The sequence below is a fragment of the Mustela nivalis genome (assembly GCF_964662115.1).
Source record: "Mustela nivalis genome assembly, chromosome: Y".
Classification (NCBI taxonomy): Eukaryota; Metazoa; Chordata; class Mammalia; order Carnivora; family Mustelidae; genus Mustela; species Mustela nivalis.
The window spans coordinates 30,516,886-30,542,665 of record NC_139041.1 but is presented as its reverse complement, the minus strand read 5'-3'; the positions used below and the strand labels follow the sequence as shown (position 1 = coordinate 30,542,665).

Genomic DNA, 25,780 nt, shown 5'->3' with positions numbered 1-25,780 from the left:
ATTTTAATTTGATAAAGGATAATATAACAGTGGGAAAAGAAAAGGCCAAATTTCAAAATCTCCTATCAATAAGTTCATTCATAGTGCTTATTATTCAACTTTTAGCTCAAAACTTTTTTTTTTTTTGCACATATCTAAGGGAATATAGCAAGGATGGACAACAAAACTCTTTGGGGGAACAATCAAATTTTGGTTTATAGCAACTTTTACACAATGTACATTTTCTAAAATATAACACATATAATGTACATTTAAAACAATGTTAACTGGTGCGCCTGTGTGGCTCAGTGGGTTAAAGCTTCTGCCTTCGACTCAGGTCATAATCCCAGGGTTCTTGGATTGAGCCCCTCATCGGGCTCTCTGCTCAGCGGGGAGCCTGCTTCCTCCTCTCTCTCTTCCTGCCTCTCTGCCTAGTTGTGATTTCTGTCAAATAAATAAAATACTTAAAAAAATAAAAAGTTAACCAAAAATGACACAAAATCAGTTCTTTTGCTTCTCTCCAATAATCCCCATCCATCTCTGAGAAGATACTTAAATAATAACTTTAACAAATCTTTCTGAATAAACCACTAGCCAAAAACCTTTTCTAGGGTGCTTGGGCAGCACAGTCGTTAAGCATCTGCCTTCGGCTCAGGTCATGATCCCAGGGTCCTAGGACTGAACCCTGCACAGGGCTCTCTGCTCAGTGGGAAGCCTGCTTCTCCCCTTCCCATTCTCCCTGCTTGTGTTCCTGCTCTTGCAGTCTCTCTCTCCTCAATTAAATAAATAAAATCTAACAAAACAAAACAACAACAAAAACAAAAACCTCTTCTAAAAAGGACAGGTGGTGTATATTTTTGGTTTAATAGACTGTACATCGTTTTGTTAACTAAAGTCTGTCAGTCTAGTGCAAACCAATCACAGACAACATGTAAATAAAAAGCACGCCGTGTAGCAGTAATTTTTTATAAAAAGAGGTTGGTATTTAAATTGAGAAATGTTACTTATCATCTTCTGGGATAAGATACGTTTTTCCAGAATCATCAACTTTTGAGAAAAAACTTAATGTTGTCTAAAAGGGCAGCCACATTGGTATAAAAATTTATCTTCAAAAGACAGACAAATTTAGACATGTGATATATTCCTATTTTGTCAGTGAAACAAACTCACATAAATGCTAGGTGTGGGTGGATTCAACTTGTCTTTAGGCAGGGGAGGGTATGGTGAAGTTGGTGGTCTTGGAGGTGGACATTTATCCAACAAAATAGGACTATTAGACAATCCATTTTTGCCTAGATTCCTGGAAAATAATAAGCAGAAAAAAAGTATCAGCTATACTTTAATTATACATTAATTCTGAAAGTAGAAAGTTGAAAAAAGTAGAACTAAGTAAAATTTTTAATTAAAAGTTAAAATTAAGTAAAATACCTAAGGTTTAAGCATAATAGCACTTACAAAAATAAAGTCATGCTAAGTTATTGGTACCCATTCAGTTAAAAATAACAAAAAACTTAATATGGCAGATATTCACTTTGATTTCTTCTATCATTTAAGAAAACCTAAGTGAAATACACTACATATCCACATAGCTTGATTAAAAGAATTTTTCTAATTTTCCAATTTATTTTCTTGCCTGAAAAATATAAATTCTGATTTTATCAACATTCCCTTTAGATTTTCTTCACTTAATATTAACACTACTTTGAAACAAAAATAGAAAAGAGTAATGTTATTAAGATTTGTCTCTTTTAATGGGACGACTAGGTGGCTCAGTCGGTTAAGCATCTGCCTTAGGCTCACATCATGATCCCAGGGTCCCAGGATCAAGCCCTGCATCAGGCTCCTTGCTCCTTCTCTCTCTGCCTCTGCCTGCTGTTCCCCCTCTTACAAATAAAGAAATAAAATCTTAAAAAAAAAAAAAAAAAAAGGATTTGTCTCTTTTCCTAAATGTCTTATTTCCAGAGTAACTATTTGTCAACTTTCAAATCCAAAAACATGATTTGTTTTGTAATTCCCTAATATTCAGGAGGACATCATTTCACTGTAATTTATTATAATAATTTAAAAAATAACATGTTTAGTTTTGAATTAATATTTTTCCTTTGTGAAATATATGTCACAAATTTTTGAAGTACAGGAAAATTACTCCCCAGTGCATGCTTTTTTAAGTATATGAACACTACAGGAGTATTTCTGAAGTTTTACAATTTAAAAACAAAAACAAAAACCCCTCAAAACAAATACAGAAAAGTGTTAAGCCTTTAAAATCATTGAAACTGGGATGCCTAAGTGGCTCAGTTGGTTGGGCATAAGCCTCTCAGTTTCAGCTCAAGTCATGATCTCAGAGGTAGTGGCATTGAGCAGATGCAGAGCTCTGCCATCAGCAGGGAGTCACTTGGGATTCTCTCTTCTTTCTCCCTCTCTCAGTCCCTCCTACTAACGTGCATGCACTCTCTCTCCCTCCCTGATTAAAATATTTTTAAAAAATGAAACCAGATTGGGGCACTTGGGTGGCTCAGTTGGTTAAGTGTCTGCCTTTGGTTCAGGTCATGATCCCAGGGTCCTGGGATGGAACCCCACATTGGGCTCCCTGCTCAGTAGAGAGCCTGCTTCTCCCTCTCCCTCTGCTTACCTGTGCTCACTCTCGCTTGCTCTCCGTCAAATAAATAAATAAAATCTTAAAAAAAAAAAAACCAGATTGCCCTAATTATCACATTAAAAAATAACTAATGAATTAAGATATGTAAGAAAAACCACTCCTAAAAATACTAAAATTTTAAAGATTCTGCAAACTATTTTGGGAAATAAAATATACATCAGTGGGCGCCTGGGTGGCTCAGTGGGTTAAGCCGCTGCCTTCGGCTCGGGTCATGATCTCGGGGTCCTGGGATCGAGTCCCGCATCGGGCTCTCTGCTCGGCAGGGAGCCTGCTTCCTCCTCTCTCTCTCTCTCTGCCTGCCTCTCTGCCTGCTTGTGATCTCTCTCTCTGTCTAATAAATAAATAAATAAATCTTTAAAAAAAAAAATATACATCAGTAATTACGTTTAGAACAGATTAGGTTTTGGGGCGCCTGGGTGGCTCAGTGGAGTAAGCCTCTGCCTTCGGCTCAGGTCATGATCCCGGGGTCCTGGGATCAAACCCCACATCGGGTTCTCTGCTTCCCTTCCTCGCTCTCTGCCTACTTATGACCACCCCCGCCTCCGACAAATAAATAAATAAATAAATAAATAAATCTTAAAAAAAAAAGAACAGATTAGGTTTTTAAAATTTCAATCATATAGTAATATAAACTGAAAGCAAAATTACCATTTCTTGATTAACTATGCTTGCTAAAGAAAAAAACTTTCGAAGTTAGGCCTTTGGGGGTAATGAAAACTAAGCTTCAAGTACAAAACCTGTCAACTTTACAGATGCCATATTCAATAGCTCTGAGGATATATAACTTATTTTTTTAACTGCGATGAAGAACTTCTGATGTTGTAATCAACAATGAGGTTTAAAGAGATGCCTGAGGGGCGTGGTCAGCTAAGCATCTGACTTTGGTTCAAGTCACGATCCCAAGGTTCTAGATTGAGTACCCCTTGCTCAATGGGGAGCCTGCTTCTCCCTCTGCCTGCCACTCTCCCTCCACTTGTGCTCTCCCTTTCTCACTGACAAATAAATAAATAAATAAAATCTTAAAAAAAAAAAAAGGTTTAAAATTACTTTTTTAAAAAATAAAACACTGTGCAGGACTATATTATAATAAATTTCTATTCTTGTACGTTCTTATTAAGGTTAAACGTTAAATGAATAGTTCCAGTACCTACAAAACATGATGACCCATATTGTTTACATTACCAGTTAGATATGATACATTTTAAAGTTTTAAAATACAGAACTGTTTCTAATTTACAAGTAAAAATTACCTGTCTAAAGCTGATAAAGGAAAAATGCAAGTATCTTCTCAGACCAATGCATTAAGACTCAATACAATCTCTACATAATAAAGAAATGGTTTCAATGCTGGATTATGTATCTGTTTATAGTACATACAATTCCGATTGATTACAAAAAGCTTGTTTCATAGAGAGAAATATGAGAATATAACAGATAATATTTCAGAATACCACAAAATAGGGGTCAAATATTAACAACCTCTTCAAAGTCTTTTAAGCCAATTTAATGTGGCATCAAGTTCAGCTATTCACAGTATGAAAAAGAAGACTAGGTAGTTAGAAAAAATAGCCAGTTTATGTCTCCATAATTTTTACAATTCTATTAGAATAAGGATATACAGAACAAGCAATGTTAGGTATAAATACATTTCTATAAAGAAAAAAAGACATGCGCAAGAGAGCTAAAGCTAATTCAGTATCTTGAATACTGAAGTTACAAACTAAACTCTTAAGAAAAGCAAGATACCGTAAGTGCAACCAAGATGAACCAAACAATAGCACTTAAAAATAATCATGACTTAGGGAGCCTGAGTGGGTCAGGGTCAGCTGGTTAAGTGCCTGGATTTGGACTTCGCTCAGGTCCTGACCTTGGGGCTGTGGAATGGAACCTAACATCTGGCTCTGGGGCTGGGGCCTGCTTAAGATTCTCTCTCTCCCTATCTGTCCCTCACCTCTCTCTCTCTAAAAAAAAAAAAAGAAAGAAAAAAGAAATAAAAATTAAAATGACTTCGAAAACCTACGAGGAACATAGATATTTAAGAAAACCTAGAACAAGTAATACAATGAAACCACATGGTAATTGCTTAATATATTTCCACCTATTAAGTGCAAGTGAGAAACTATAGGAATTTCTCTCAAATAACTACTGCATATTTTTGATAAGAAAGAAACCACAAGTTTTTCTCTGCTAAAAATACAGGAGTCAACCCCAGGGCAAAAGTACAGAGTTGTGAACAAAATAAATAAATCAGTTTTTTAAAACAGGCATGTATCTGCAACTGTCCATGGGAAACTATACTATAAGTACTTCGCACTAACCAAATCCGCCACTGGAGCCCCCGGAAAGTATACTATAAAAATCCAACCTGTGAAGGGAAGAAGTGGGGGTTTGGATATAGAAATGATTGAAAAAGTTGATTTCATTTTTAAAGACTTCTTAAACATTCTTTTACTCTATAAAGAAAATCCATTATTATATAAAAATTCTTTTTAAAATGTTAAATTTACTTTCAAATATATCACTTAGAACAAAAATGAAAGGTATTTTACAGACAAACTCATATGCAGTTTAGTTTCTTTCCTGCAGAAGTTTCTTAATGAGGGAGGGTTGGAACTCTCATACTGATACTTCTTCCTTTACAGGAATATGAATTCATCCTGTGTAGATCACGTCAGTATTATCTAAGAGAACTGCAAGACAGTTATCACCTGTCAACTTGGTTCTTTCTCAAAGTCTCAGAATAATTTTAATCTTAACATTCAGATCCTGTTATGTTATTCTCTTTTGTCCTTTCTATTTGCTTTTTCCCTTTCTGATTTCTGAATGCATGGTGGTGGTGAATATACCTTCAATAATAAAGTTACACTAAAAAACTAAAACAAAAAAACATGGCACAGGTTTATAAACAAGTCACAGGTTTATACAATGTCTTAAAGATACCTGCAACTTTATTTCTAAACATATTTCTTTAAGTAATCTCTACAGCAAATGTGCTGAAACTCACAAACCTGAGATCAAGAGTCATATACTCTTCCAAATAAGCCAGCCAGGTACCCCAATACTTTCAAGTTTAAAAAATAAAAATCATATCTGACATAAGGCAGAAGTCCTTTTAGCGGTTGCTAAGCCAAAATGAATCTTAAAGCACCTAGTTTACCCAAAACTATTTATAGACATTTCAAAAATGAGATGAGGTTAAAATTTTAATCTACTAAAAATATGAAAGATACAAATTTCACTTAATCATAACTTTACATAAAATATTATTTTCATTACTCCACATTAGGTGGCTTCTAAGTACAAATTACATAAAAATTTTAAAATGTATTATACTGCTTAACTTTCTCAGTGATACACATCTAATGGCAGACTCATAATCCTAATAATCTAATAACTCACATCTAAGCAAGTTTTAGATTCAGCAAATAGAGAAATACATAACCAGCAGTTTTAAGAGGAGATTTAGAGTCTTAAATTAAGCAAGAATTATTTTGAACTTTGAAATTCAAAACATGTAGTAAATATCCAAGGTATTTCAAAAATACTTAAACTGCATTTACTTTCTATTTTACGTAATTTCAACCTCAAATTAAAAAGATCTTTTAAAAAATCCAATGTATCAGTGTTCAAATTATAAATGTTACATAATAAAAACCTTATAGAGCATTTCATATATTTACCCTAAGCACTTACTTTATCCAAGTTTTATTAGTGTCTTCTAAACAATGAAAAAGTATATTTATAAGTAAATTTATAAGTAAATTCAAGAAAGGAAAAAGGTAATTTATTATTTAATTTAGGATTAGATTCTATTGGGTTTAGTATTAACAGAAAAACACTTTAAAAACTTATTAGTTTCCTTTTGAGGTGCTAAAATTCCTATAAATTTGACTGTGGTAATACTTGCCCTTACCTAGGAATACACTACAATACCAATGAACTGTACATTTTATTTTATTTAAAGATTTTATTTATTTATTAGACAGAGAGAGAGACATACAAGCAGTACAGAAGCTTTTCAGTTCTGAATAGCAGAACACATAAGAGACACAAGGAAGAGTATGAAAGGGAGAGGCAGGCCTCCCACCAAGCAGGGAGCCCGAAGCGGGGCTCAATCCCAAGACCCTAGGATCATGACCTGATCTGAAGGCAGACACTTAACTACTGAGCCACCCAGGCGCCCCTGAATTATACATTTTAAATGAGTACAATGTGATATGTGAATCATACCACAGTAAATCTATTTTTTAAAAGTTAAATTAAGATCTGTTAGAGGGGGAAATCTATCTGGTATCACAATACCAAAACAAAGTTTTCCTTATTCTTTGATTCTTCTTTTGTGGGAAGGCAAACACTTAAGAAAAAAATTTCTGGGAGCAGCAGAATATGGCTAACCCTTACCAGAGTGCCTACTTTATAACCTCTTCTACAGTCAGAGTATTAACAGAAGAAATCATACAGTGTAGTTTTCCTGGCTTTGTTGTTTACTACCAAGTATGATTTCATTCATTCTCAGGTTTTATTTCCCAATATAAGGTCAATCGTGGAGAAGCAGATAACTCAGATAGCCAACAGAAGACAATACTAGTCAAAAGCATTCCTCTCAGGTAAAGCAGGTTGTAGAAAATGTTTTTCACATCTGACACATTGCTAAATGATAACCATAACACGAAGCATAAAAAAGACGCTTCTGAAATTGTTATTTTAGATTATTATTATTAGCTTACATTTTTTTCTGAAACATAAGTTCTATTACTTATAAAGTCAAAATATTATTTACTGATCTGAATAGTAGTCAACCATTCCCATTTTGTTACAGACATCCCCATACTAACCTGCATGCCTTCAGAACTTCTGAGGAACTTGAATATATGGACACAGATATTGATGGTATAATTTGAGGACCAGGCTTTTGGCTAATTATAGGCAGGTCCGTTTTTACAGAGCTCTGTGAGTTCTTTAGACCTTCTCCATTAAATGTATGTAACCTACTGTGAGGACTGTTAAGGCTGGGAACGCTGTGTACAGCTGTATGTTCGCTGGATTTTGGAGAAGGTGTTGCAGTAGAAATGACTGAAGAGGGTGAAGAGGCAACAGAATTATTAGTCTTTGTACAAACAGTGGGGTGAAAATTACTGACTTTGTCACAAGCTCCACTACCCCCACTGTCATTGGCTTTTACAACCAACAAGGCAGAGACCTGAGGATTGTCTGAAATTTGTACATTTGGTGATGTGGAATCTCCATGGTTAGGACTACAAACAGGTTCTGCCATCAATTGCTGAACATGATTAGAAAGTCCTTTGACACCAGCACAGCCATTAGGTTTGTCTCCAACATGCCTGCTTGTTTCAGGCACCAAGGATCGATTTCCTGAAGGTTTGCCCTCTTTGGTAAAGGTAATGCCTTGTTGTCCACCTGAGGTAGGAATAGGAGAGGAGAGGTGATTGAATGCAGCTCCCTGTGTTACTGAATTGCTAGGCAGAGTTCGAAGTCCAGTCTGTTTCTGAATAGCAGTGCTAGCTGCCTGGAGATACTGTGCAGGCCCAGTAGAAAAGGGAGGTTGTTCGTCACTGGGTCCTGTCAAATGTGAACTCTGATCTTTGTGAAGCCCCTTGGGGGGGAAAAAAAAAGAAAAAGAAATTACCAAGATTTGCTTAAACCAATTATTATGCAAACTTAGAATACATACACAGAACAGTACTGAGGATTAAAAATGTTTAGTAAGCCACAAAAATAAGCAATTAAATGTAGAGTATAACAATCTAAAACCTAAAACTTATTTTTAGAAGGTCCCATAATCCACTGATTAAGATGGTTAGAATCTTTAGCAAAAATTATATAACTGGGCTGCATAATTTGTATTAGTGTGCCAAGATATTTCTTCATATAAGGACTTTAAGAATTTTTTTAAAAAATATTTTTATTTATTTACCTGACAGAGATAAAAGAAAATTTCAGTCTGTTCTCAAGTAGGCAGAGAGGCAGGCAGAGAGAGAGAGAGAGGAGGAAGCAGTCTCCCCGGAGCAGAGAGCCCGATACCAGGACCCTGGGATCATGACCTGAGCCAAAGGCAGAGGCCTAACCCACTGAGCCACCCAGGCGCCCCTGGGCTTTAAGAATTTTTAATGCTTACTTCTGTTATATACATTTTCACCTTTATGGAAATGTTACCTGTAAATTTAGAAATGGTAAAAAATACATACCTGTGTCATTACCAAGTGAAGCCATTACACAAACTAAATAGCACAAATCACTTATCTAAAAAGTATTACGGGGCGCATGGGTGGCTTAGTGGGTTAAAGCCTCTGCCTTCGGTTCTGGTCATGATCCCAGGGTCCTGGGATCGAACCCCGCAACAGGCTCTCTGCTCAGCAGGGAGCCTGCTTCCCTTCCCCTCTCTCTCTGTCTGCCTCTCTGCCTTCTTGTGATCTCTCTCTCTCTCTGTCAAATAAATAAATGAAATCTTAAAAAAAAAAAAAAGAAAGAAAAAAGAAAATTTCAGTCTGTTCTCAAGTCCTTCTTTGCTTTCAGTGTACCATGGAGTCCCGTTAAGAGAATAAACTCAAAAGTACTCTGATCTATAGCTATAGAAGTAATACACTTACTGCTTTTAAAAATCTGTATGTCAGTTTGATGATGGTGAATGTGTTTTTTAATTGCCTATCCACTTTTGAATAGTACTGATTAGATGACAATATTTGCTACTTTGATGAAAATTGATTTTATACAAGGATTATAAAGATTTTATCCTAATTACTCCACGATTATTCCCTTTTTTTTTTTTTAAGATTTTATTTATTTATTTGAGAAAGATCACAAGCAGGCAGAGAGAGGGGAAAGAGGAGGAAGCAGTGTCCCCGCTGAGCAGAGAGCTCTATGTGGGGCTTGATCCCAGGACCCTGAGATCACGACCTGAGATGAAGGTAGAGGCTTAACCCACTGAGCCACCCAGGTGCCCCAGACTGAAATTTTCAATGTATTCCTCAACCCACACTGAACAGAAAGCCAACAGAAGCCTGATGGGCTATGGTCACAATGCTGATCATTATAAATTAGTTTTAGACCCCAGTAAATTTAATAAGAAATTAGAATTAGTCCCCAGCCTATTAAGCACGAAGGGAAATATTTCAGGAGACTAGACTAGAAGTTAAAACCAGAGATAAAAACAAGATGGTGGCTGTGAACAAATTCAGAAGTTCCTTTTAACTTTTTACTAAGGTAAAAAACATACATTGAGAAAAAAAAAAATTAAACACAGAGTTCTAATACAGACTTTAAGTGAACAATACCTAATAGAAAAAAATGCCTACACTTAAAGGAATAGGCCACCAAAAACTGTACTGAAAGAAAAAAATAAAGGCAGAATCTTTCTATATTAATAAAAAAAAAATCTTGTTTCCAACTCAGTTAAGTTTAGAAACCATAACTAAAACAAACGAACAAAAAACTGCACCTGAGACATCATAGTAAAATATCTGCCAAAATCTGCAAAAAGAAAATCCAGAAGCAGCAAAAAAATGACTCACCACATATTAAGAGTTATAAGAGAAACAAGACTTGTTATACCAGACAACAGTGGGATGAAAGGTTCAAAGTACTCATAAGAAAATAAATGCCACGCATATTCAATGGGGGAAAACCAGTCTCAGTCGCTTTAGCAAATGGTGTTGGGAAAACTGAATGGCTACCTGCAAAAAAATGAAACTGGACCACTTTTTTATACTATACACAAAATAAACCCAACAGAGATTAAAGACCTTAATGCAACACCTGAAACCACAGAATTTGTAGAACAAAAATAAACATTAATTCACAGATGTCAGCCACAGAAATATTTTTCTACATATGAATCCTGAGACAGGGGACAAAACATTGAAAACTACTGGAACTTTATTAAGATAAAAAGCTTTACACAGCGAAGGAAACAGTCAACAAAAGGAAAAGACAATCTATAGGATGGGAGAAGATAACCTACAAATGATATACCTGGTAGGTGGTTAGCATCCTCAACTTACAAATAACTCAATACTGAAAATGAGAGAGTCTGACTTAAAAAATGGATAGGAGACCCAAACAGACAGTTTTTCAAAGACGACATACAGATGAACAATAGACACATGGAAAGATGCTCAATATCACTCAACAAGAAATACAAGTTAAAGCCATAAGATACCATCTCACACCTGTCAACATGGCTAGAATCAAAAGACACAAAATAACTAAATGTTAGTCAAGGCATAGAGAAAAAGGAATTCTCATGGACTGTTGGTAGGAATGTAAATTGGAGCAAATGCTGAGTAAAGAGTATTAAAATAGAGTATTAAGAATAAAAAAAATTAGAGTATTAAAAATAGAAACATCATATTACTCAACAATTCCACTACTAAATGTTAACCCAAGGGCGGGGGGGGGGGGGGGACTTCACTAATTTGAAAAAATAAATGCTCCCCTCTGTTTACTGCAGCATTATTTATACAACAGCTAAATTATGGAAAGAATCAAAGAGTGTATCAATAGATGAATGGATAAAAACCATGTAGTATAAAAATACACAATGGAATACTATTAATGGTAAGAAAGATGAAATGCTGTCTTTGTGAGAGCATGGATGGGCCTAGAGGATATTTTATTAAATAAAATAAGTCACAGAAATATTTTATGGTTTCACTTACAGGTGGAATATAAAAAGCAAATTAAATGTGTACATGTATAAATAACAGAAACATACTCAAATACAGTAATAAAGTGGTAGTTGCCAGAGGGGAGGGCTGAATGCGGATAGGCAATTTAAGTGGATTAAGTAGTACAAACCTCTAGTTATAAAATACATTACAGGATGTAAAGGACAGGATAAGAAATATAGTAAAGAATACTGTGTAACTATGCATGGTGACAGAAAGGAATTAGATTTATTATGGTGAGCACTGCCTAATACATGAATTGTGGAAGCACTATATGTACACCTGGAAGTAATATAACACTGTATGTGAACTATACTTAATTCTTCAACTTGCCAAACTTAATTTGCCGTAACAGAAAATACTACCAGAGCTAGATGAATTTACTGGTTGAGTTTCTCCCAATATTTAAGGAAGAAATTATCCTAAAGCTCTACTGTTTGCCCCAGAAAACAGAAGCAGAGAGAACATTTTATAACCATACTTAATGAGGCCAAGATAATGATTATCTTAATATCAATACTAAACATTGTAAGACATCACCAAAGATGTTAGAAAAAGTAACAACAGAACAAACCAAAAAAGGAGTATGTCTTATAAACACAGGTGCAAAAATCCTCTACAAAATACCAGCAACTAGAATCTAACTATGTATAAAAAGAATTATATACCATGGCCAAGCGGTATTTATCCCAGGTATGCGGGTTGATTCAACATTAGGAAACCACTCATTGTAATCCATCACATTAAAACATTGAAAAAGCAAAACCATATGATTGTACGATCTATACAGAAAAAGAAAAGCAAACACAAGCATGGTAAAATTACTCCTGTAAACCTGGAAAACAGAGCGACTTCCTCCTCTGGTAAGAGTATCTACAAAAAGACTACACCTGCATTATATGAAGGGTGAGGAACCCAAAGCATTCCCCAAGATCAGGAACAAAGCATAGATGTTCCTATTCACAACTCTTTCAGAACCATGCTAAAAACTCTAATGTAATAAAGCAAGGATATAAAAGGGAAATAAAGTAAAAATAAAGAAAGAAGGGGCATTTGGATGGCTCATTTGGTTAAGGAACTGCCATCAAGTCAGGTCATGATCCCAGGGTCCTGAGATCCTGCTAAAGCCGGAGCCTGGTTCTCTCTCTCCCTCTGCCTCTTCCCACAACTCGTGTTTCACTCTGCTCTCTCTCTCCCAAATAAATAATCTTAAAAAGGAAGAAAGTGAGGAAAGGAGGAAGAAAGGTAGGAGACATTCCTTGAACGTTATGTAACTGCCCAAATACCAAGTTTAAAACTCAACAAAACCTCATGGATTTAATAAACAATATTAAAGATACATGGGTATAATACAGAAGTCACTTGCTTTCCTGTGCCAGCAATGAACAAATGGAATCTCAAATTAAAAATCACTAATAGCATTCACATCAATACTACCCCCAAAATGAAATACTTCGGGATAAATCTAATAAAACATGTGAAAGATCTGTAAGAACAAAACATGATGAAAAGATCTGTAAGAAGAACAAAACATGATGAAAAGTTCTCTAAGAAAACAAAACGTGATGAAAAACTAAAATTAAGAGAGATTCTATATTCATAGTTCATTCCCCGTCCCCCTTTTAAGTAATCACTGCACCCAAAGTGTGGCTTGAACTCATACTCCAAAGTCAAGAGCTGGATGTTCTAGGAGTCATTCAGTCAACTGGCTGTTGAGCCAGTCAGGCACCCCTCATAGTTAGGTATTTTAAGATGTCAAGTCTTAGAAATTTCATCCCCTGATTCAATGCATTCAAATAAAAATTCCAGCACAATTATTCTAATGTTTACAAAGTCATTCTTAAGTGTTTATGGAAAAATAAAACATCCAAAATAGCCAACACAAAATTCTGCAGGAAAAAAAGAAAGCTAGAGAACTGCACTACTTGATTTTAAGACTTGGTATAAAACTATATTTATCAAAGAACTAGACTGTGGACAAACTGATCAAGGGAACAAAACATACAGCCTGGAAACAGACCATAAACATAGTTAACTGCTCTATGATAAAGGAGCAAAAGCATTATTATGGAGAGATACATTCTTTTTTAAATGGTGCTGGAACAACTAGTTTTAAATTAAAGTTTTAATTTTAATTAATTTATTAGTTTTTAAAAATTTAACATTTACACTTTCACACTTCATAAAAAGGGTGAAACCTTGGCACTTGGGTGGCTCAGTGGGTTAAGCCTCTCCTTTGGCTCAGGTCATGATCTCAGGGTCCTGAGATCAAGTCCCACATAGGGCTCTCTGCTCCATGGGGAGCCTGCTTCCTCCTCTCTGCCTGCCTCTCTGCCTACTTGTGATCTCTGTCTGTCAAATAAATAAATAAAATCTTAAAAAAAAAACAAAGGGTGAAACCTTTTTTAACCTTTACACCTTTCACCCTTCATAAAAAATTAACTGAAAGTGGATCACAGATCTAAATGTAAAATGCAGAAGTTATGAAACTGCATGATTAACATAGGGGAAAATCTAGATACATTAGACATGGTGAAGACTTCTTCAATATTACTTGTAAGGCACAATCATGAAAGAACTGGTACACTAGACTTCCATTAAAACTAAAAACTTCTGCTCTCCAAGGGGCAGGCACTGTCAAAGAATGAGAAAAAAAGTAGGAATTGGGGAAGAAAATACAATATTCATATGTGGTGAAGGACTATCAAATATAGAAGGAAGAAAAAAATAGCTAACACCCAACATTAAGAAGTTAATACAATTGAAAAATGGATACAGGTCAGACAAAGGTCTGAACACATGCCTCAGAAGTTAATATAAATGGATTGAGAAGATGCTCCGAAACACATTAGAGAATTATAAAACTAAAAAATGAGGTACCTCCATATCCCTACTAGAATTACCAAAGCCCAAACTACAAACCTCACTGCCCATGGGATCTTTAGGAAAAGATCAGGAAATAGCTTCAAGGAAGAGATTAGTAATGCCCTTATAAAAGAGACCCCAGAGTCCTGGAATAGAGCCTTCTCTGGGCTCCCTGCTCAGTGGGGAGTCTGCCTCTGCCTCTGACTCATGTGTGCTGTCTCTCTCAAATAAATAAAATCTTTAAAAGAAAAGAAAAGATCCTGAAAGTGTCTTCATTCCTTCTGCCATTTGAAGACAGTGAGAAGAATGCTGACTAAGATTAGTAGAGGGCCCTCAACAATTACAAAATCTTCCATTACCCTGATCCTCAATTTTCTAGCCTCCAATAACTGTGAGAAAGAAATTTCTGTTGTTTATAAACTACCTAATGTATAGTACTTTGTTTTAATCTGCCCAAACTAAAAACCTTCATGTTTAAACATGGACCATCAAATTCTGGGAAAAGCAAACAAAAAGTAGACTCAGTCATTACAGATGGAAATGTAAAATTGTCCCAATGTTTTACAACCATAATTTGTTAGTTTTTTACAAAACTAAACATTGTGTTATGACGAGCAATCATACTCTTAGGTTTTCATCCCGATGAAATGAAAACTTATGTTCATCCCAACTGCAATACATGTTTATAGCAGCTTTACTCAGGATTGCAAAATGTACAAATAATCAAGTCCTTCAGTAAGTAAATGAGTAACTGAACTCTGATAAATTCAAATTATGGAATATGATTCAGTAATGAAAAACAAAATGACTATTATGTCAAAGAAAGACATGCAAGAACCTAAAATATGGGGTGCCTGGGTGGCTCAGAGGGTTAAGCCTCTGCCCTCAGCTCAGATCATGGGTCCTGGGATGGAGCCCGGCTTCGTGCTCTCTGCTCAGCAGGGAGCCTGTTTCCCCTTTTCTCTCTGCCTATTTGTGAGTTAAATAAAAAAGTCTTAAAAAAAAAAAAAAAAGAACCTAAAATGCATAATGGCAAGTGAAAAAAAGTCATTCAAAAAAGGCCAACAAACTGTACTTATGAACTTCTGGAAAAGGTAACAATGTAGAGATAATAAAACTGTTACTGGCACAGGTTCACCATAGTCAAGGAAGAATATAAAGAACCCAGGGTATATTTACAGCAGTCAAACCACTTTGTGTGACACCATAAAGGTGAATATAGGTCATTACTAATTTGTTAGGACCAATATAATAATAACATAAAGAAAAACAATCAATGTAAATTATAGAGTTTAGCTAGTAACAGTGTATGAACAACACATTATCATCTGCAATTATAATGCTACATTACTACAAGGTATATAGGATGGGGAACCAAAGGATGGAGTAATTTTGGAAACTTTTAGTACATTCCACTCCATTTTCTATGAACTCAGAATTCCTCTACAATGTAGTCTTTTAATTAGTACTATTGTAAAAATTTTTTTTTAAGATTTTATTTATTTATTTGACACAGAGAGATCACAAGTAGGCAGAGAGGCAGGCAGAGAGAGAAACAGGATCCCTGCTGAGCAGAGAGCCCGATGTGGGACTCGATCCCAGGACCCCTGAGATCATGATCTGAGCCGAAGGCAGCGGCTTAACCCACTGAGCCACCCAGGCGCCCCAATACTATTGTAAAATTTAACACTTATAATTATCATACAATTTTGAGTTATTTAAAAGTAATTTTTACAGGTGAGATTATTAAATTTTATTTCTTCTGAAAATATACACAAGCCAAAGAAAAATTATTCAAGAGCAAACAAAGTAGAGAGAGAATCTTTTACCTGAGAGGAGTTAGACAGTTGTTTTCTCCATGGCTCTTCTGTGCTGCTGGTCAGGTTTGTGCAGTTATGAGGTAGAGTGAGTACATTTTGCTGCAGGTAAGGCACATTTCCATTACTTCTACTTGCTGTTACATAATTATTGCCTACCAAAGTAATGCCTGTATTCCCCAGTGATTTTGATGTGCCAAAAGGAGCACAGCCTCCAGTAAATGGTCCACTGGACAAAGGCTTTTCAAAACAAGCAGAGCGTACTTCAGGTTGGGAGACACTAGATTCTCTAGGCAGAGAAGAATGTGGTTGCTGGCTATAGATTAAGTTTGTAGGCAGTGATGAGTTAGCTATTGGCCCATTAGGAATTCCAGTAGTTTGTCCTGTCTGTCCCTTCAAAAAGAAAGAAGAAAACCTGCTTGAAAACATGTAATCGATACATCCCTTAGTATTATTATGATATTTTAATATCTCTAAATTAAAAAACATACATTTAAAAAATGAAACATGGAGAAAACAAAAATCTTTTTCATTATATAGTTAAAGAAAATTCTTTATTTAGTGTTACAAGGGCAAAACAAAGCATTTTAAAATAACCAGTTAGTAAACTATAGGCCTTGTTTTATATCACAAAATGGGAGGATTTCAAATTTCCATTCTATTACCTTTACGCCAAATCCTTCATAATAAACACTCCTTAAAACATCTCCACCTCAAGATGGGATATTTTAATTTTAAAATAATAGTAAGTCCATAGAACAAGTGAGTTCTATGTTCTATGTATTTCTGTGTTCTAACACACCTGTTCTATGGACTAATTTACCCCCCCCCAAAAAGATATAAAGGAAAACATGGGAGTGTTTTGTTCTAAATTAATTTACGGCTATTAAAAACAAACAAACAAACAAACAAAATGTGTCCACTCTGTTTTGTCTTTTCTTTTAAAAGTAGGCTCCCTGGGGCACCTGGATGGCTCAGTCATTAAGCGTCTGCCTTTGGCTTAGGTCATGATACCAGGATCCTCAGACTGAGCCCTAGGTTGGACTCTCTGCTTCTCCCTCTTCCTGCTGCTTTCCCTACCTGTGTGCTTTCTTCCCATCAAATAATAAATAAAATCTTAAAAATAAGTAAGTAAGTAAAAGCTGGCTCAAGCATAGCCTGAGGCCCAAGGAACTAACCACCCTTTGATCAAGACTTCAGCTGGGATTAAGTCAAATGCTGAAAAGACTGAACTGCCCAGGCACTCCCAGGCATATAAGTTCTACAAAATATGTGCAGAAAATAGAGATGATGATTAATTTATTCTCAAATGATATTGTACTTAGGAAAAATATTTAGCATGGTAATAAACATTATAATAAAAATAATATACATACTTGTTGCATTAAGACAAATTGACTTTCCAATTGTTCCAGCATCAGTTTCTGTGCTGCATTTAAATTATCTCTATTTGCCCGCAGCTGTTCCAACTGCTAGAAAAATAGAGAATATAAAGATAAAGTTAAGAAACAGAAGTTTGTGAGGCAACCTGTCACTCTGAAAAATGACCATAAATTTGGAACTTCTGTGTAATCAAATGCTGTGATTTCTAACCTCAAGTAATCAATTCCAAAATTCAGTCTTTCCAGAAATCTAAGAAAGGAAGATCAAAAACAAGGTCATCAGGAACTACTTAAGTAACAAAAATGTGGTATTAAAAAATTGCTCAGAGGGGCACCTGGGTGGCTCAGTGGGTTAAAGCCTCTGCCTTCGGCTCAGGTCATGATCCCGGGGATCGAGCCCTGCATCAGGCTCTCTGTTCGGCAGGGAGCCTGCTTCCTTTCCTCTCTCTCTGCCTCTCTGCCTCCCTGTGATTTCTGTCTGTCAAAATAAATAAAATCTTTAACAAAAAAAAATTGCTCAGAAACAGCATTTTTGGTAACAGAAACAATGGAAACCACCTGAAAAATACAATAGGCATCAAGAACTATTTAAGTAACAAAATGTATTTAAAAAGTGCTTAGGGAGCACCTGGGTGGCTCAGTGGGTTAAAGCCTCTGCCTTCGGCTCAAGTCATGATCCCAGGGTCCTGGGATCGAGTCCCACATCGGGTTCTCTGCTCAGCAAGGAGCCTGCTTCCCTCTCTCTCTGCCTACCTCTCCATCTACTTGTGATCTCTCTCTGTCAAATAAATAAATAAAATCTTTTTCAAAAAAAAATTAAATAAATAAATAAAAGGATAAGGGCGCCTGGGTGGCTCGGTGGGTTAAGCCTCCACCTTCGACTCGGGTCATGGTCTCAGGGTCCTGGGATTGAGCCCTGCTTCGGGCTCGGGCTCTCTGCCAGGCGGGGAGCCTGCTTCCCCCCGCTGCCTGCTCTCTGCCAAATAAATTCATAAAATTAAAAATTAAAAAAAAAAAAAAGGTAAAATGAATTTCAATTTCAATCTGTTACTCATTATACTTCAACAAATTTGGATTACTGCCATTCAATTTTAAGAATTAACGACTAAAAAAGATTAAAGCTTATTACCTCTTGCTTTAAAATAGAGGGAAAATATGTCAAAAGAATATTTCAAACCACAGGTATATGGTCAGTTAACCTTTGACAAAGGAGGCAAGATATACACTGGGGAAAAGGTGGGCTCTTCAACAAATGCTATTGGGAAAACTGGACGATAACAGCCAAAGAATGAATCTGGACCACTTTCTAACATAATACACAAAAATAAACTCAAAATAGATTAAAGACCTAAATGTTAGACCTGAAACCATAAAAATCGTAGAAGAGAGCACAGACAGTAACCTTTTTTTTTCTTTTTTCAAGATTTTTTTTTCTTTAGACACAGAGTAAGCACATATCAGGGAGGGGTACTAGAAGAGGGAGAGAGTCTGAAGCAGATTCTGCACTGAGCACAGACACTGACACAGAGCTTGAGCCCAAAACCCTAATATCATAACCTGACCCAAAACAAGATTTGGGACACTCGACTCTACTACCTAGACACCACCAGACAATAATAATAACTCTTTGATATCGGCCATAGCAACTTCCCAATATGTATGTCTCATAAGGCAAGGGAAATGAAAGTAAAAATGAACTACAGGGACTTCATCAGGATAAAAATCTCCTGCAGAGTGAAGGAAAAAAATCAACAAAACTAAAAGGCAATTGACCAAATGGGAGAAGGTATCTGAAAATGACATATCTGCCAAAGGGATAGTAACCAAAATGTTTAAAAAGAACTTCTCAAACTCAACAACCCCAAAACCAAAAAATCTAGTGAAGAAAAAGGCAGAAAACACGAACAGGCATTTTTCCAAAGACATCAAGATGGTCAAAAGATATATGAAAGATATTCAACATCACTCATGGTCAGAGAAATACAAATTAAAACCACAATGAAAAATTACCCTCAGCTGTAGGAATGCTGAAATAAAAAGCACAAGAAAACAAGTGTCAGGGAGGATTGCAGATGCAAAGAACTGCCCTATATCACACTGGTGCAGCCACACTGGAAAACATTACTGAAGTGCATCAAATAGTTAAAAATAAAGCTACCTTATGATTCAGCATACTATTGGGTATTTACACAAAAAGTATGAAATCAAAACAAAAAACAGTATGAAAATACTAATTTAAAGGATACATGCATCCCTATTTTTATAGCAGCATTATTTATAATAGCAACAATATAGAGGCAGCTCAACTGTCCATCAACTGATGAATAAAGAAGATATGGTATATATACAATGGAATTTGGCCATTAAAAAAAATCTTGCCATCTCCAACAACGTGCATGAAGCTAGAGCCTACTAGGCTAAGTGAAATAAGTCAGTAAGAGAAAGAAATATATGATTTCACTCACATGGAATTTAAGAAAACAAATAACCCAAGAAGAAAAATATGAGAGACAAATTAAGAAACTGATTTTTAATTATAAACTAATTGATGATTATCCATGAGGGAACAAGTTAGATTATGGAGATTAAAGTTTGCAGTTACGATGAGCACAGGGTGCTTTATGAAACTGCTGAGTTTCTATATTGTAAACCTGAAACTCTGTATGTTAAAACCACCTGGAATTTTTTTTTTTTAAGATTTTGTTTATTTATTTGAGAGAGAGAGAGAGAGAGAGCAGAGAAGGAGATTAGGAAGGAGAAGCAGACTCTCTGCTGAGCAAAGAGTCTGACCCGGTGCTCAATTCCAGCCAGGGCCCTGAGATCATGACTTGAGCTGAAGGCAGATGCTTAACAAATGAGCCAGCCTGGCGCCCCAAAACTACCTGGAATTTTTTTTTTTAAACAACAACAAAAAAATTATATACACAAACCTATACACAGATAGATAGATAGATGACAGATAAATATGTGTTTCATACCTGTAATTTCTGTGGTGTCAAATACCATGAATGAACTTGCAGTTGTACTGGATTAAGTGAAACAGTTCTATTCCCGTTCTCAGAACTATTCTGAGGAAAGTTTATTTAAAGAAATTAAGGAGTATTTAGTTAAATTCATACATTAATAGTTATGACAAGTGAGACATTAATGACTGTAACTGGAACACTTATACATATACAGGACTTATCTGTTTAAATTATTTAAAAAATAACTTAAAATGTATAATCAATTTGAAAGCTTTCTAACTTGAAACATATGCTCTTCTTTACCTCCACCTAAAAAGCCTCTTATGTAAATCATGTCTCGAACAGCTAAAAAGCTGCCCATTAAGTGGGATAAAAGTGTGTTAAGTTTATAAAAGTAAGAAATGAATAAAATTACTTGTTGAAGTATCTATCACTTCCTTCTAAATTTAAATGATGCTTACATAACTGGTATATAAAATGCTGTCTAGGTAACAGGAAAACTGAAAATCTTTCACTCTCTGATGTACACAAGTTGAAAACACATGACAGGCAAAATTTCACAGACACAGTGTTTCACTTTTGATTGGGATTTTCCATATCTCTAAGTATACATATATACCTTTGTTGGACTAGATGTTCTTTTCTTCTTGGCAGGACTGGATGGGCCATCTACTTGGCTAGAAGTAATCATATGCACTGGCAAGGATTGCTGTGAAAGTGGTATTTGACTGAGGCCTAAAACAGGTTCAGTGTTTGGGTGATGAGCTTTGTAAGCCTACGGATCACAGAAGACAAAAAATATGGTTCCATATATTCATAATCCATCCTAAAAAAAGTATAAGCTGCATACTTTTTAAAGTTATGTGGACATCACAGATAGTGATAAAAATTAAACTGAATGAATCATTAATGGAGGAATGTGTACCTTCATTTGAAGAACTTTCATTTTTAATATACCACTGTATAATAGTCCCTTTAAGAAAAAACCCTTTTGAATTTATGAGAATATATAAAAGTTTTGAAATCGGTACCCCAACTTTCTTCCCATTTTAGAGTAAGTTTTATTTTTACTTTATAAAATTTATTTATTTTTTTTAGTCATCTCTGCACCAATTGTGGTGCTGGAACTCACGGCCCCAAAGAGCAGTTGTCGCATGCTCTTTTGACTGAGCCAGCCAAGTGCCCCAAAGGAAGTTTTATTTTGATATAAAATCCGTTGCATATAATTTGGAAGAATTTTTATTTAAAAAACAAAAAAGCCAATCATATACTTAGTAATAGAATTTTGAGCACTACAGATTGCAAAGAACCCTTAAAGCTGGGCACCTACAAAGATAACCCAACTTCTCACCTGCTGTGTTGTGTTCATGGCACCCTGCCTGGAGGTAAGCTCTGCGGGTATTGGTAGGCTCCATGCCTCCTCAATACTAGGAAGTAATTTAGTTTTATTCTGTAGACTACCTTGTGGAAGGTTACACAACTGAGCCTAGGAAAAATTATGTAAAAAGCAAATTTAACACAGGCCTACTTGAGTAAGAGCAAGTCCAGTAAATCTTCCTCAATGTTACAAGTATTTATTTCTTACAGAAAATAGAGTCTAAATTTGGGGGTTTTATATGTTCCATATAAAAAGGGCAACTAGAATATACTCATGTGAGTCAGAACAAAACCACTTTCTCTTTTTCAGAAATCTCACAGGAAATTTCAATCAAGAGTGGAAAACGATGTGTTCTTTTCTCTAAAATGCTATGACTTAAAGATGTAGATAGCACACAGAAAAATCATGCAAATTAATGTGTATCAATGAAGTAAATGTGCAAAAGAACACCATAAGCACTGCATCATTTACTTTAAATGAAAAGTAAAATATCACAAAATATTAAAAATTATGTAAAAAAGTTACTGACATGAAAACAAAAGAAATAGGCACACTTTGCAGCCACCCTCCTCATAACAGTTATCATATGGGAAAGTCTTTTAAAATAAGCTATCTCAATTTTTTACCTGTAAAACTTTAATTCTTCCTGCAAGTGTAGAGATATTATTACAACTTTTGCTTCTAGTTGCATTTAAGTAGCATTTGATGGCATCCTGAGGTTGGTTGCAGGATTCATAGAGAGTGCCTAGGTCCATCCAGGCTGCTGCATGCCCATGATCCAACTGTACAGCACAAATATATGCCTGTAAAGCATCCATAGGTTGATTTTGCTGCTGATAAAGCACACTGAAAAGAGAAAGAATAAGCTGTTTGAAACAGAGTGTAATAGTAATACACAGTACGTTACATATGTTAAAAATGAACTTGTGTATCTATGAAAATACTATTAATTCTATATACAGAAAGCTTACCCTATGGAACACCAGGTATCTGCACTTGCTTCTGATTTATCAATAGATTGCCTATAAGATATAAAGGCATCCTGAACTTTCCCAATACTTGAATAACACCTGAAACAGAGAAAAAAATTATGCACATTTGGGTATGGGTATAGACAAACGGGGATGTGTGTGTGTGTGTGTGTACGTATGTGTTGCGCAAGGGCGCGCACGCACATGTTTGTCTATATACATATACATACACGGTATTCCATTGATATTTAAGTTAACTACACTTATTGTCAAAATGATGTATATATAGAAACAAAAGAAACCTAAAAGGCTACTATATATGTATGTGTACATACATGCTTAAATACACAAAAATATGTAATTATAATATACATTGTAATTCGCTATTAAATGAACTTTCCTCTAAGTGTTAACACGTTATAACGAACTCTACTGAAATCATTACCAATTTGTTCAATGCCATAATATTCAAGAGTAAAGCACACAGGTCTCTATATACAGTTGGTATTCAGGTTTCCTTTAGATGAAGATTAAAGGATAAATAAAAAAAATTGGTAACAGTCTGTATTCTTTATAAACTTATACCACTCAGAACAAATATTCCTTAATTCATGAAAATTTCAAATAATACTGAGCAAACTGAATGTGAAAAACAGCATTAACCATCTTAATTATCTAATTTAATAGGTATTTTATTTTATTATTTTTTTAAAATAAATCAAGTGGGGCTTGACTTGATGACCCTGAGCTAAGATCAGGAGTCAAACACTTAACTGACTGAGCCACCCTGGCACCCAATTTAGGTACTTTAAATAACTTACATTTTAATCCTGTTTTTTAAAAAGCAGTTATATTAAAAATATTAAAAGCAAAGAGCAGTATATGGGGACTTTATCAAACAACCAACTAACCAAGAACAAAACAAAATAAAAAAACAACAGCAAATAAAACCCCAAGCCACATAACTTTATATAAAATGAATCAAAGAAAAACTTTTCAATAGGTTAGGTGTTGGAAAAAAAAAATTTAGACTGTAGAAAATACCCAACAGGTAATTTTGTTTTTATTTTTTTAAAAGATTTTATTTATTTGTTTTTATTTATTTTTTAAAGATTTTATTTATTATTTGACAGAGAGAGAGAGATCACAAGTAGGCAGAGAGGCAGGCAGAGAGAGCGGGGGAAGCAGGCTCCCCATCGCGCCAGGAGCCTGAGGTGGGGCTTCATCCCAGGACCCAGAGACCATGACCTAAGCCAAAATCAAGAGCCAGACGTCAACCAACTAAGCCACCCAAGAGCCCCAAGAACTTCAAGTTTTTTCTTCTAAAAATATTATATTTATTTATTTGGGAGAGAGGGACATGAGTCAAGAGAGACAAGTGATGGAGAGGAAGAAGCCAGCTGCCCATAGAGCCTGCAGTTTGATGGGGTCTCCATTCCAGGACCCTGGGATCATGACTTGAGCCACAGGCAGAGGCTACCCACTGAGCCACCCAGGTGCCCAAGTAATTTTGTTTTTCCATTTGTTTTCTTAAGATGCAGAAATTATTTAAATACATGTTTCCAAAAAGGAACTTTTTGGGTAATATTACTTCTTATGGCTTTGTAGGATACAAAATAGCAAGAAATGTTTTATTACCTTTAACTGTACAGCCAGTGTAGGAAGAACACTACTATTACTGATTTAAATTTTAATTCATGTAACCCAAATGGTTAGGAATCAGATTATAGTAGAAATGATAAAAGGCATTTCATATAAACAAATGTTAGTCTACAAATGGAAAATTTAAATCCAACTTTGATCAACTTGATCAGCCTGCTTCCTCCTCTACCTACCTGCCTCTCTGCCTACTTGTGATCTGTCTGTCAAATAAATAAATAAAATCTTTAAAAAAAAAAAGTAAATTATTGTGAAAAATAAAGTAAAAAATGAATAAAGTAGCAAGTCTAAGAAAGAATATGATAAATGAGCTTTTATTTACTTTTTAAAAGGATTTTTATTGGGGTGCCTGGATGGCTCAGTTGCTTGAGTAACTGCCTTTAGCTCCAGAGTCCCAGGATCAAGTCTCCCCACTCGTCAGGATCCCTGCTCAGTGGAAAGTTTGCTTCTCCCTCTCTCTCTCCCTCTCAAATAAATAAAACATTAAAAAAATTTTTTCTTTCATTTATTTGAGAGAGAGAGACAGATAGGGAGAGAGCACAAGCAGGGGAAAGAGGGAGAAGCAGACTCCCAGCTGAGCAGGGAGCCTGATTTGGAGATTAATCCCAGAATCTAAGATCATGATCTGAGCCGAAGGAAGATGCTTAACCAACTGAGTCTCCCAAGTGCCCCAATAAACGAGGTTTTAAAAGATATTTTGGTGTGTACATTTCTAATGTTCAGGAAACATAAGTGGATATGAAACAAGTTCAGAACCTTAAGACTTTCAAATCTTAATTTGCAATTCACCCAAATGAAAAGAGGCCTAAGAATAGGATGCCTGTAAGAAGTGAGGAGAAATAAATATGAAAGATGACTAATTTGTGGGCTGACAGACAGAAGAAACACCAGTAAAGGAAACAGACAGAGTCATTTTAGAGAGTGCATAAAATCTCTGGTGGACAGAGAATTAAAAAGGGAGTTAGCAGTAACTGGAAACAGGGACAGACATCAGAGATGATGTGCATAGCATTAGAAAAGTGTATTTTTAAACAAAACAAAATTTCAGATTATCTAACACATTCACCTAAACGCCAGGAGAAGTAAGAAATAATTTCTGAAACCAGCATTTTCATGCCCCCTTTTTAAAAAGTCACGAGAGAATGTCAATATACCCAAGTCTAAGTCCAGTCAAAACAACTGTACCCCTAATACAACTTGTTTAGGTTCCTTTAAGGTTGACCGACCTGTAATAAAAGGAGCACCAAGTAAACTTCAGTTACACCTCTGCAGTTCCAGCTCTTTCTGTGACATTTACTACTTTTCTGTGATATTACTTAAGGAAACCAGTTTACTTCTCTGGACTCATTTTCCCTATGTGTAAAATAACCATATTACGATATCACCATCTCACCTTTTTATTGGGGGGGGGGGTGTATTT

At 35.5% G+C, this 25,780-nt stretch overlaps 1 protein-coding gene across 14 annotated transcripts in view; it reads right to left on the bottom strand.

The window, feature by feature from the left end:
- Positions 1-25,780, bottom strand: part of LOC309856859 (lysine-specific demethylase 6A-like) — a 193,197-nt gene that overhangs the window by 44,396 nt on the left and 123,021 nt on the right. For 5 of the 14 annotated variants that reach the window (XR_014307372.1, XM_082718549.1, XM_082718559.1 and 2 more), the window contains 9 exons: positions 22,702-22,800; positions 22,357-22,576; positions 21,704-21,838; positions 20,972-21,127; positions 20,365-20,454; positions 17,381-17,476; positions 16,017-16,397; positions 7,474-8,252; positions 1,150-1,279 (listed from right to left, as the gene is read on the bottom strand). Coding sequence is in view for 13 of the 14 variants with exons in the window: in XM_082718549.1 (XP_082574675.1) it covers positions 1,150-1,279; positions 7,474-8,252; positions 16,017-16,397; positions 17,381-17,476; positions 20,365-20,454; positions 20,972-21,127; positions 21,704-21,838; positions 22,357-22,576; positions 22,702-22,800 (2,086 nt within the window). In the remaining variant the exon portion in view is untranslated. The remainder of the gene's footprint in view (positions 1-1,149; positions 1,280-7,473; positions 8,253-16,016; positions 16,398-17,380; positions 17,477-20,364; positions 20,455-20,971; positions 21,128-21,703; positions 21,839-22,356; positions 22,577-22,701; positions 22,801-25,780) is intronic. The other 9 variants (XM_082718555.1, XM_082718561.1, XM_082718554.1 and 6 more) reach the window with 8 other exon arrangements.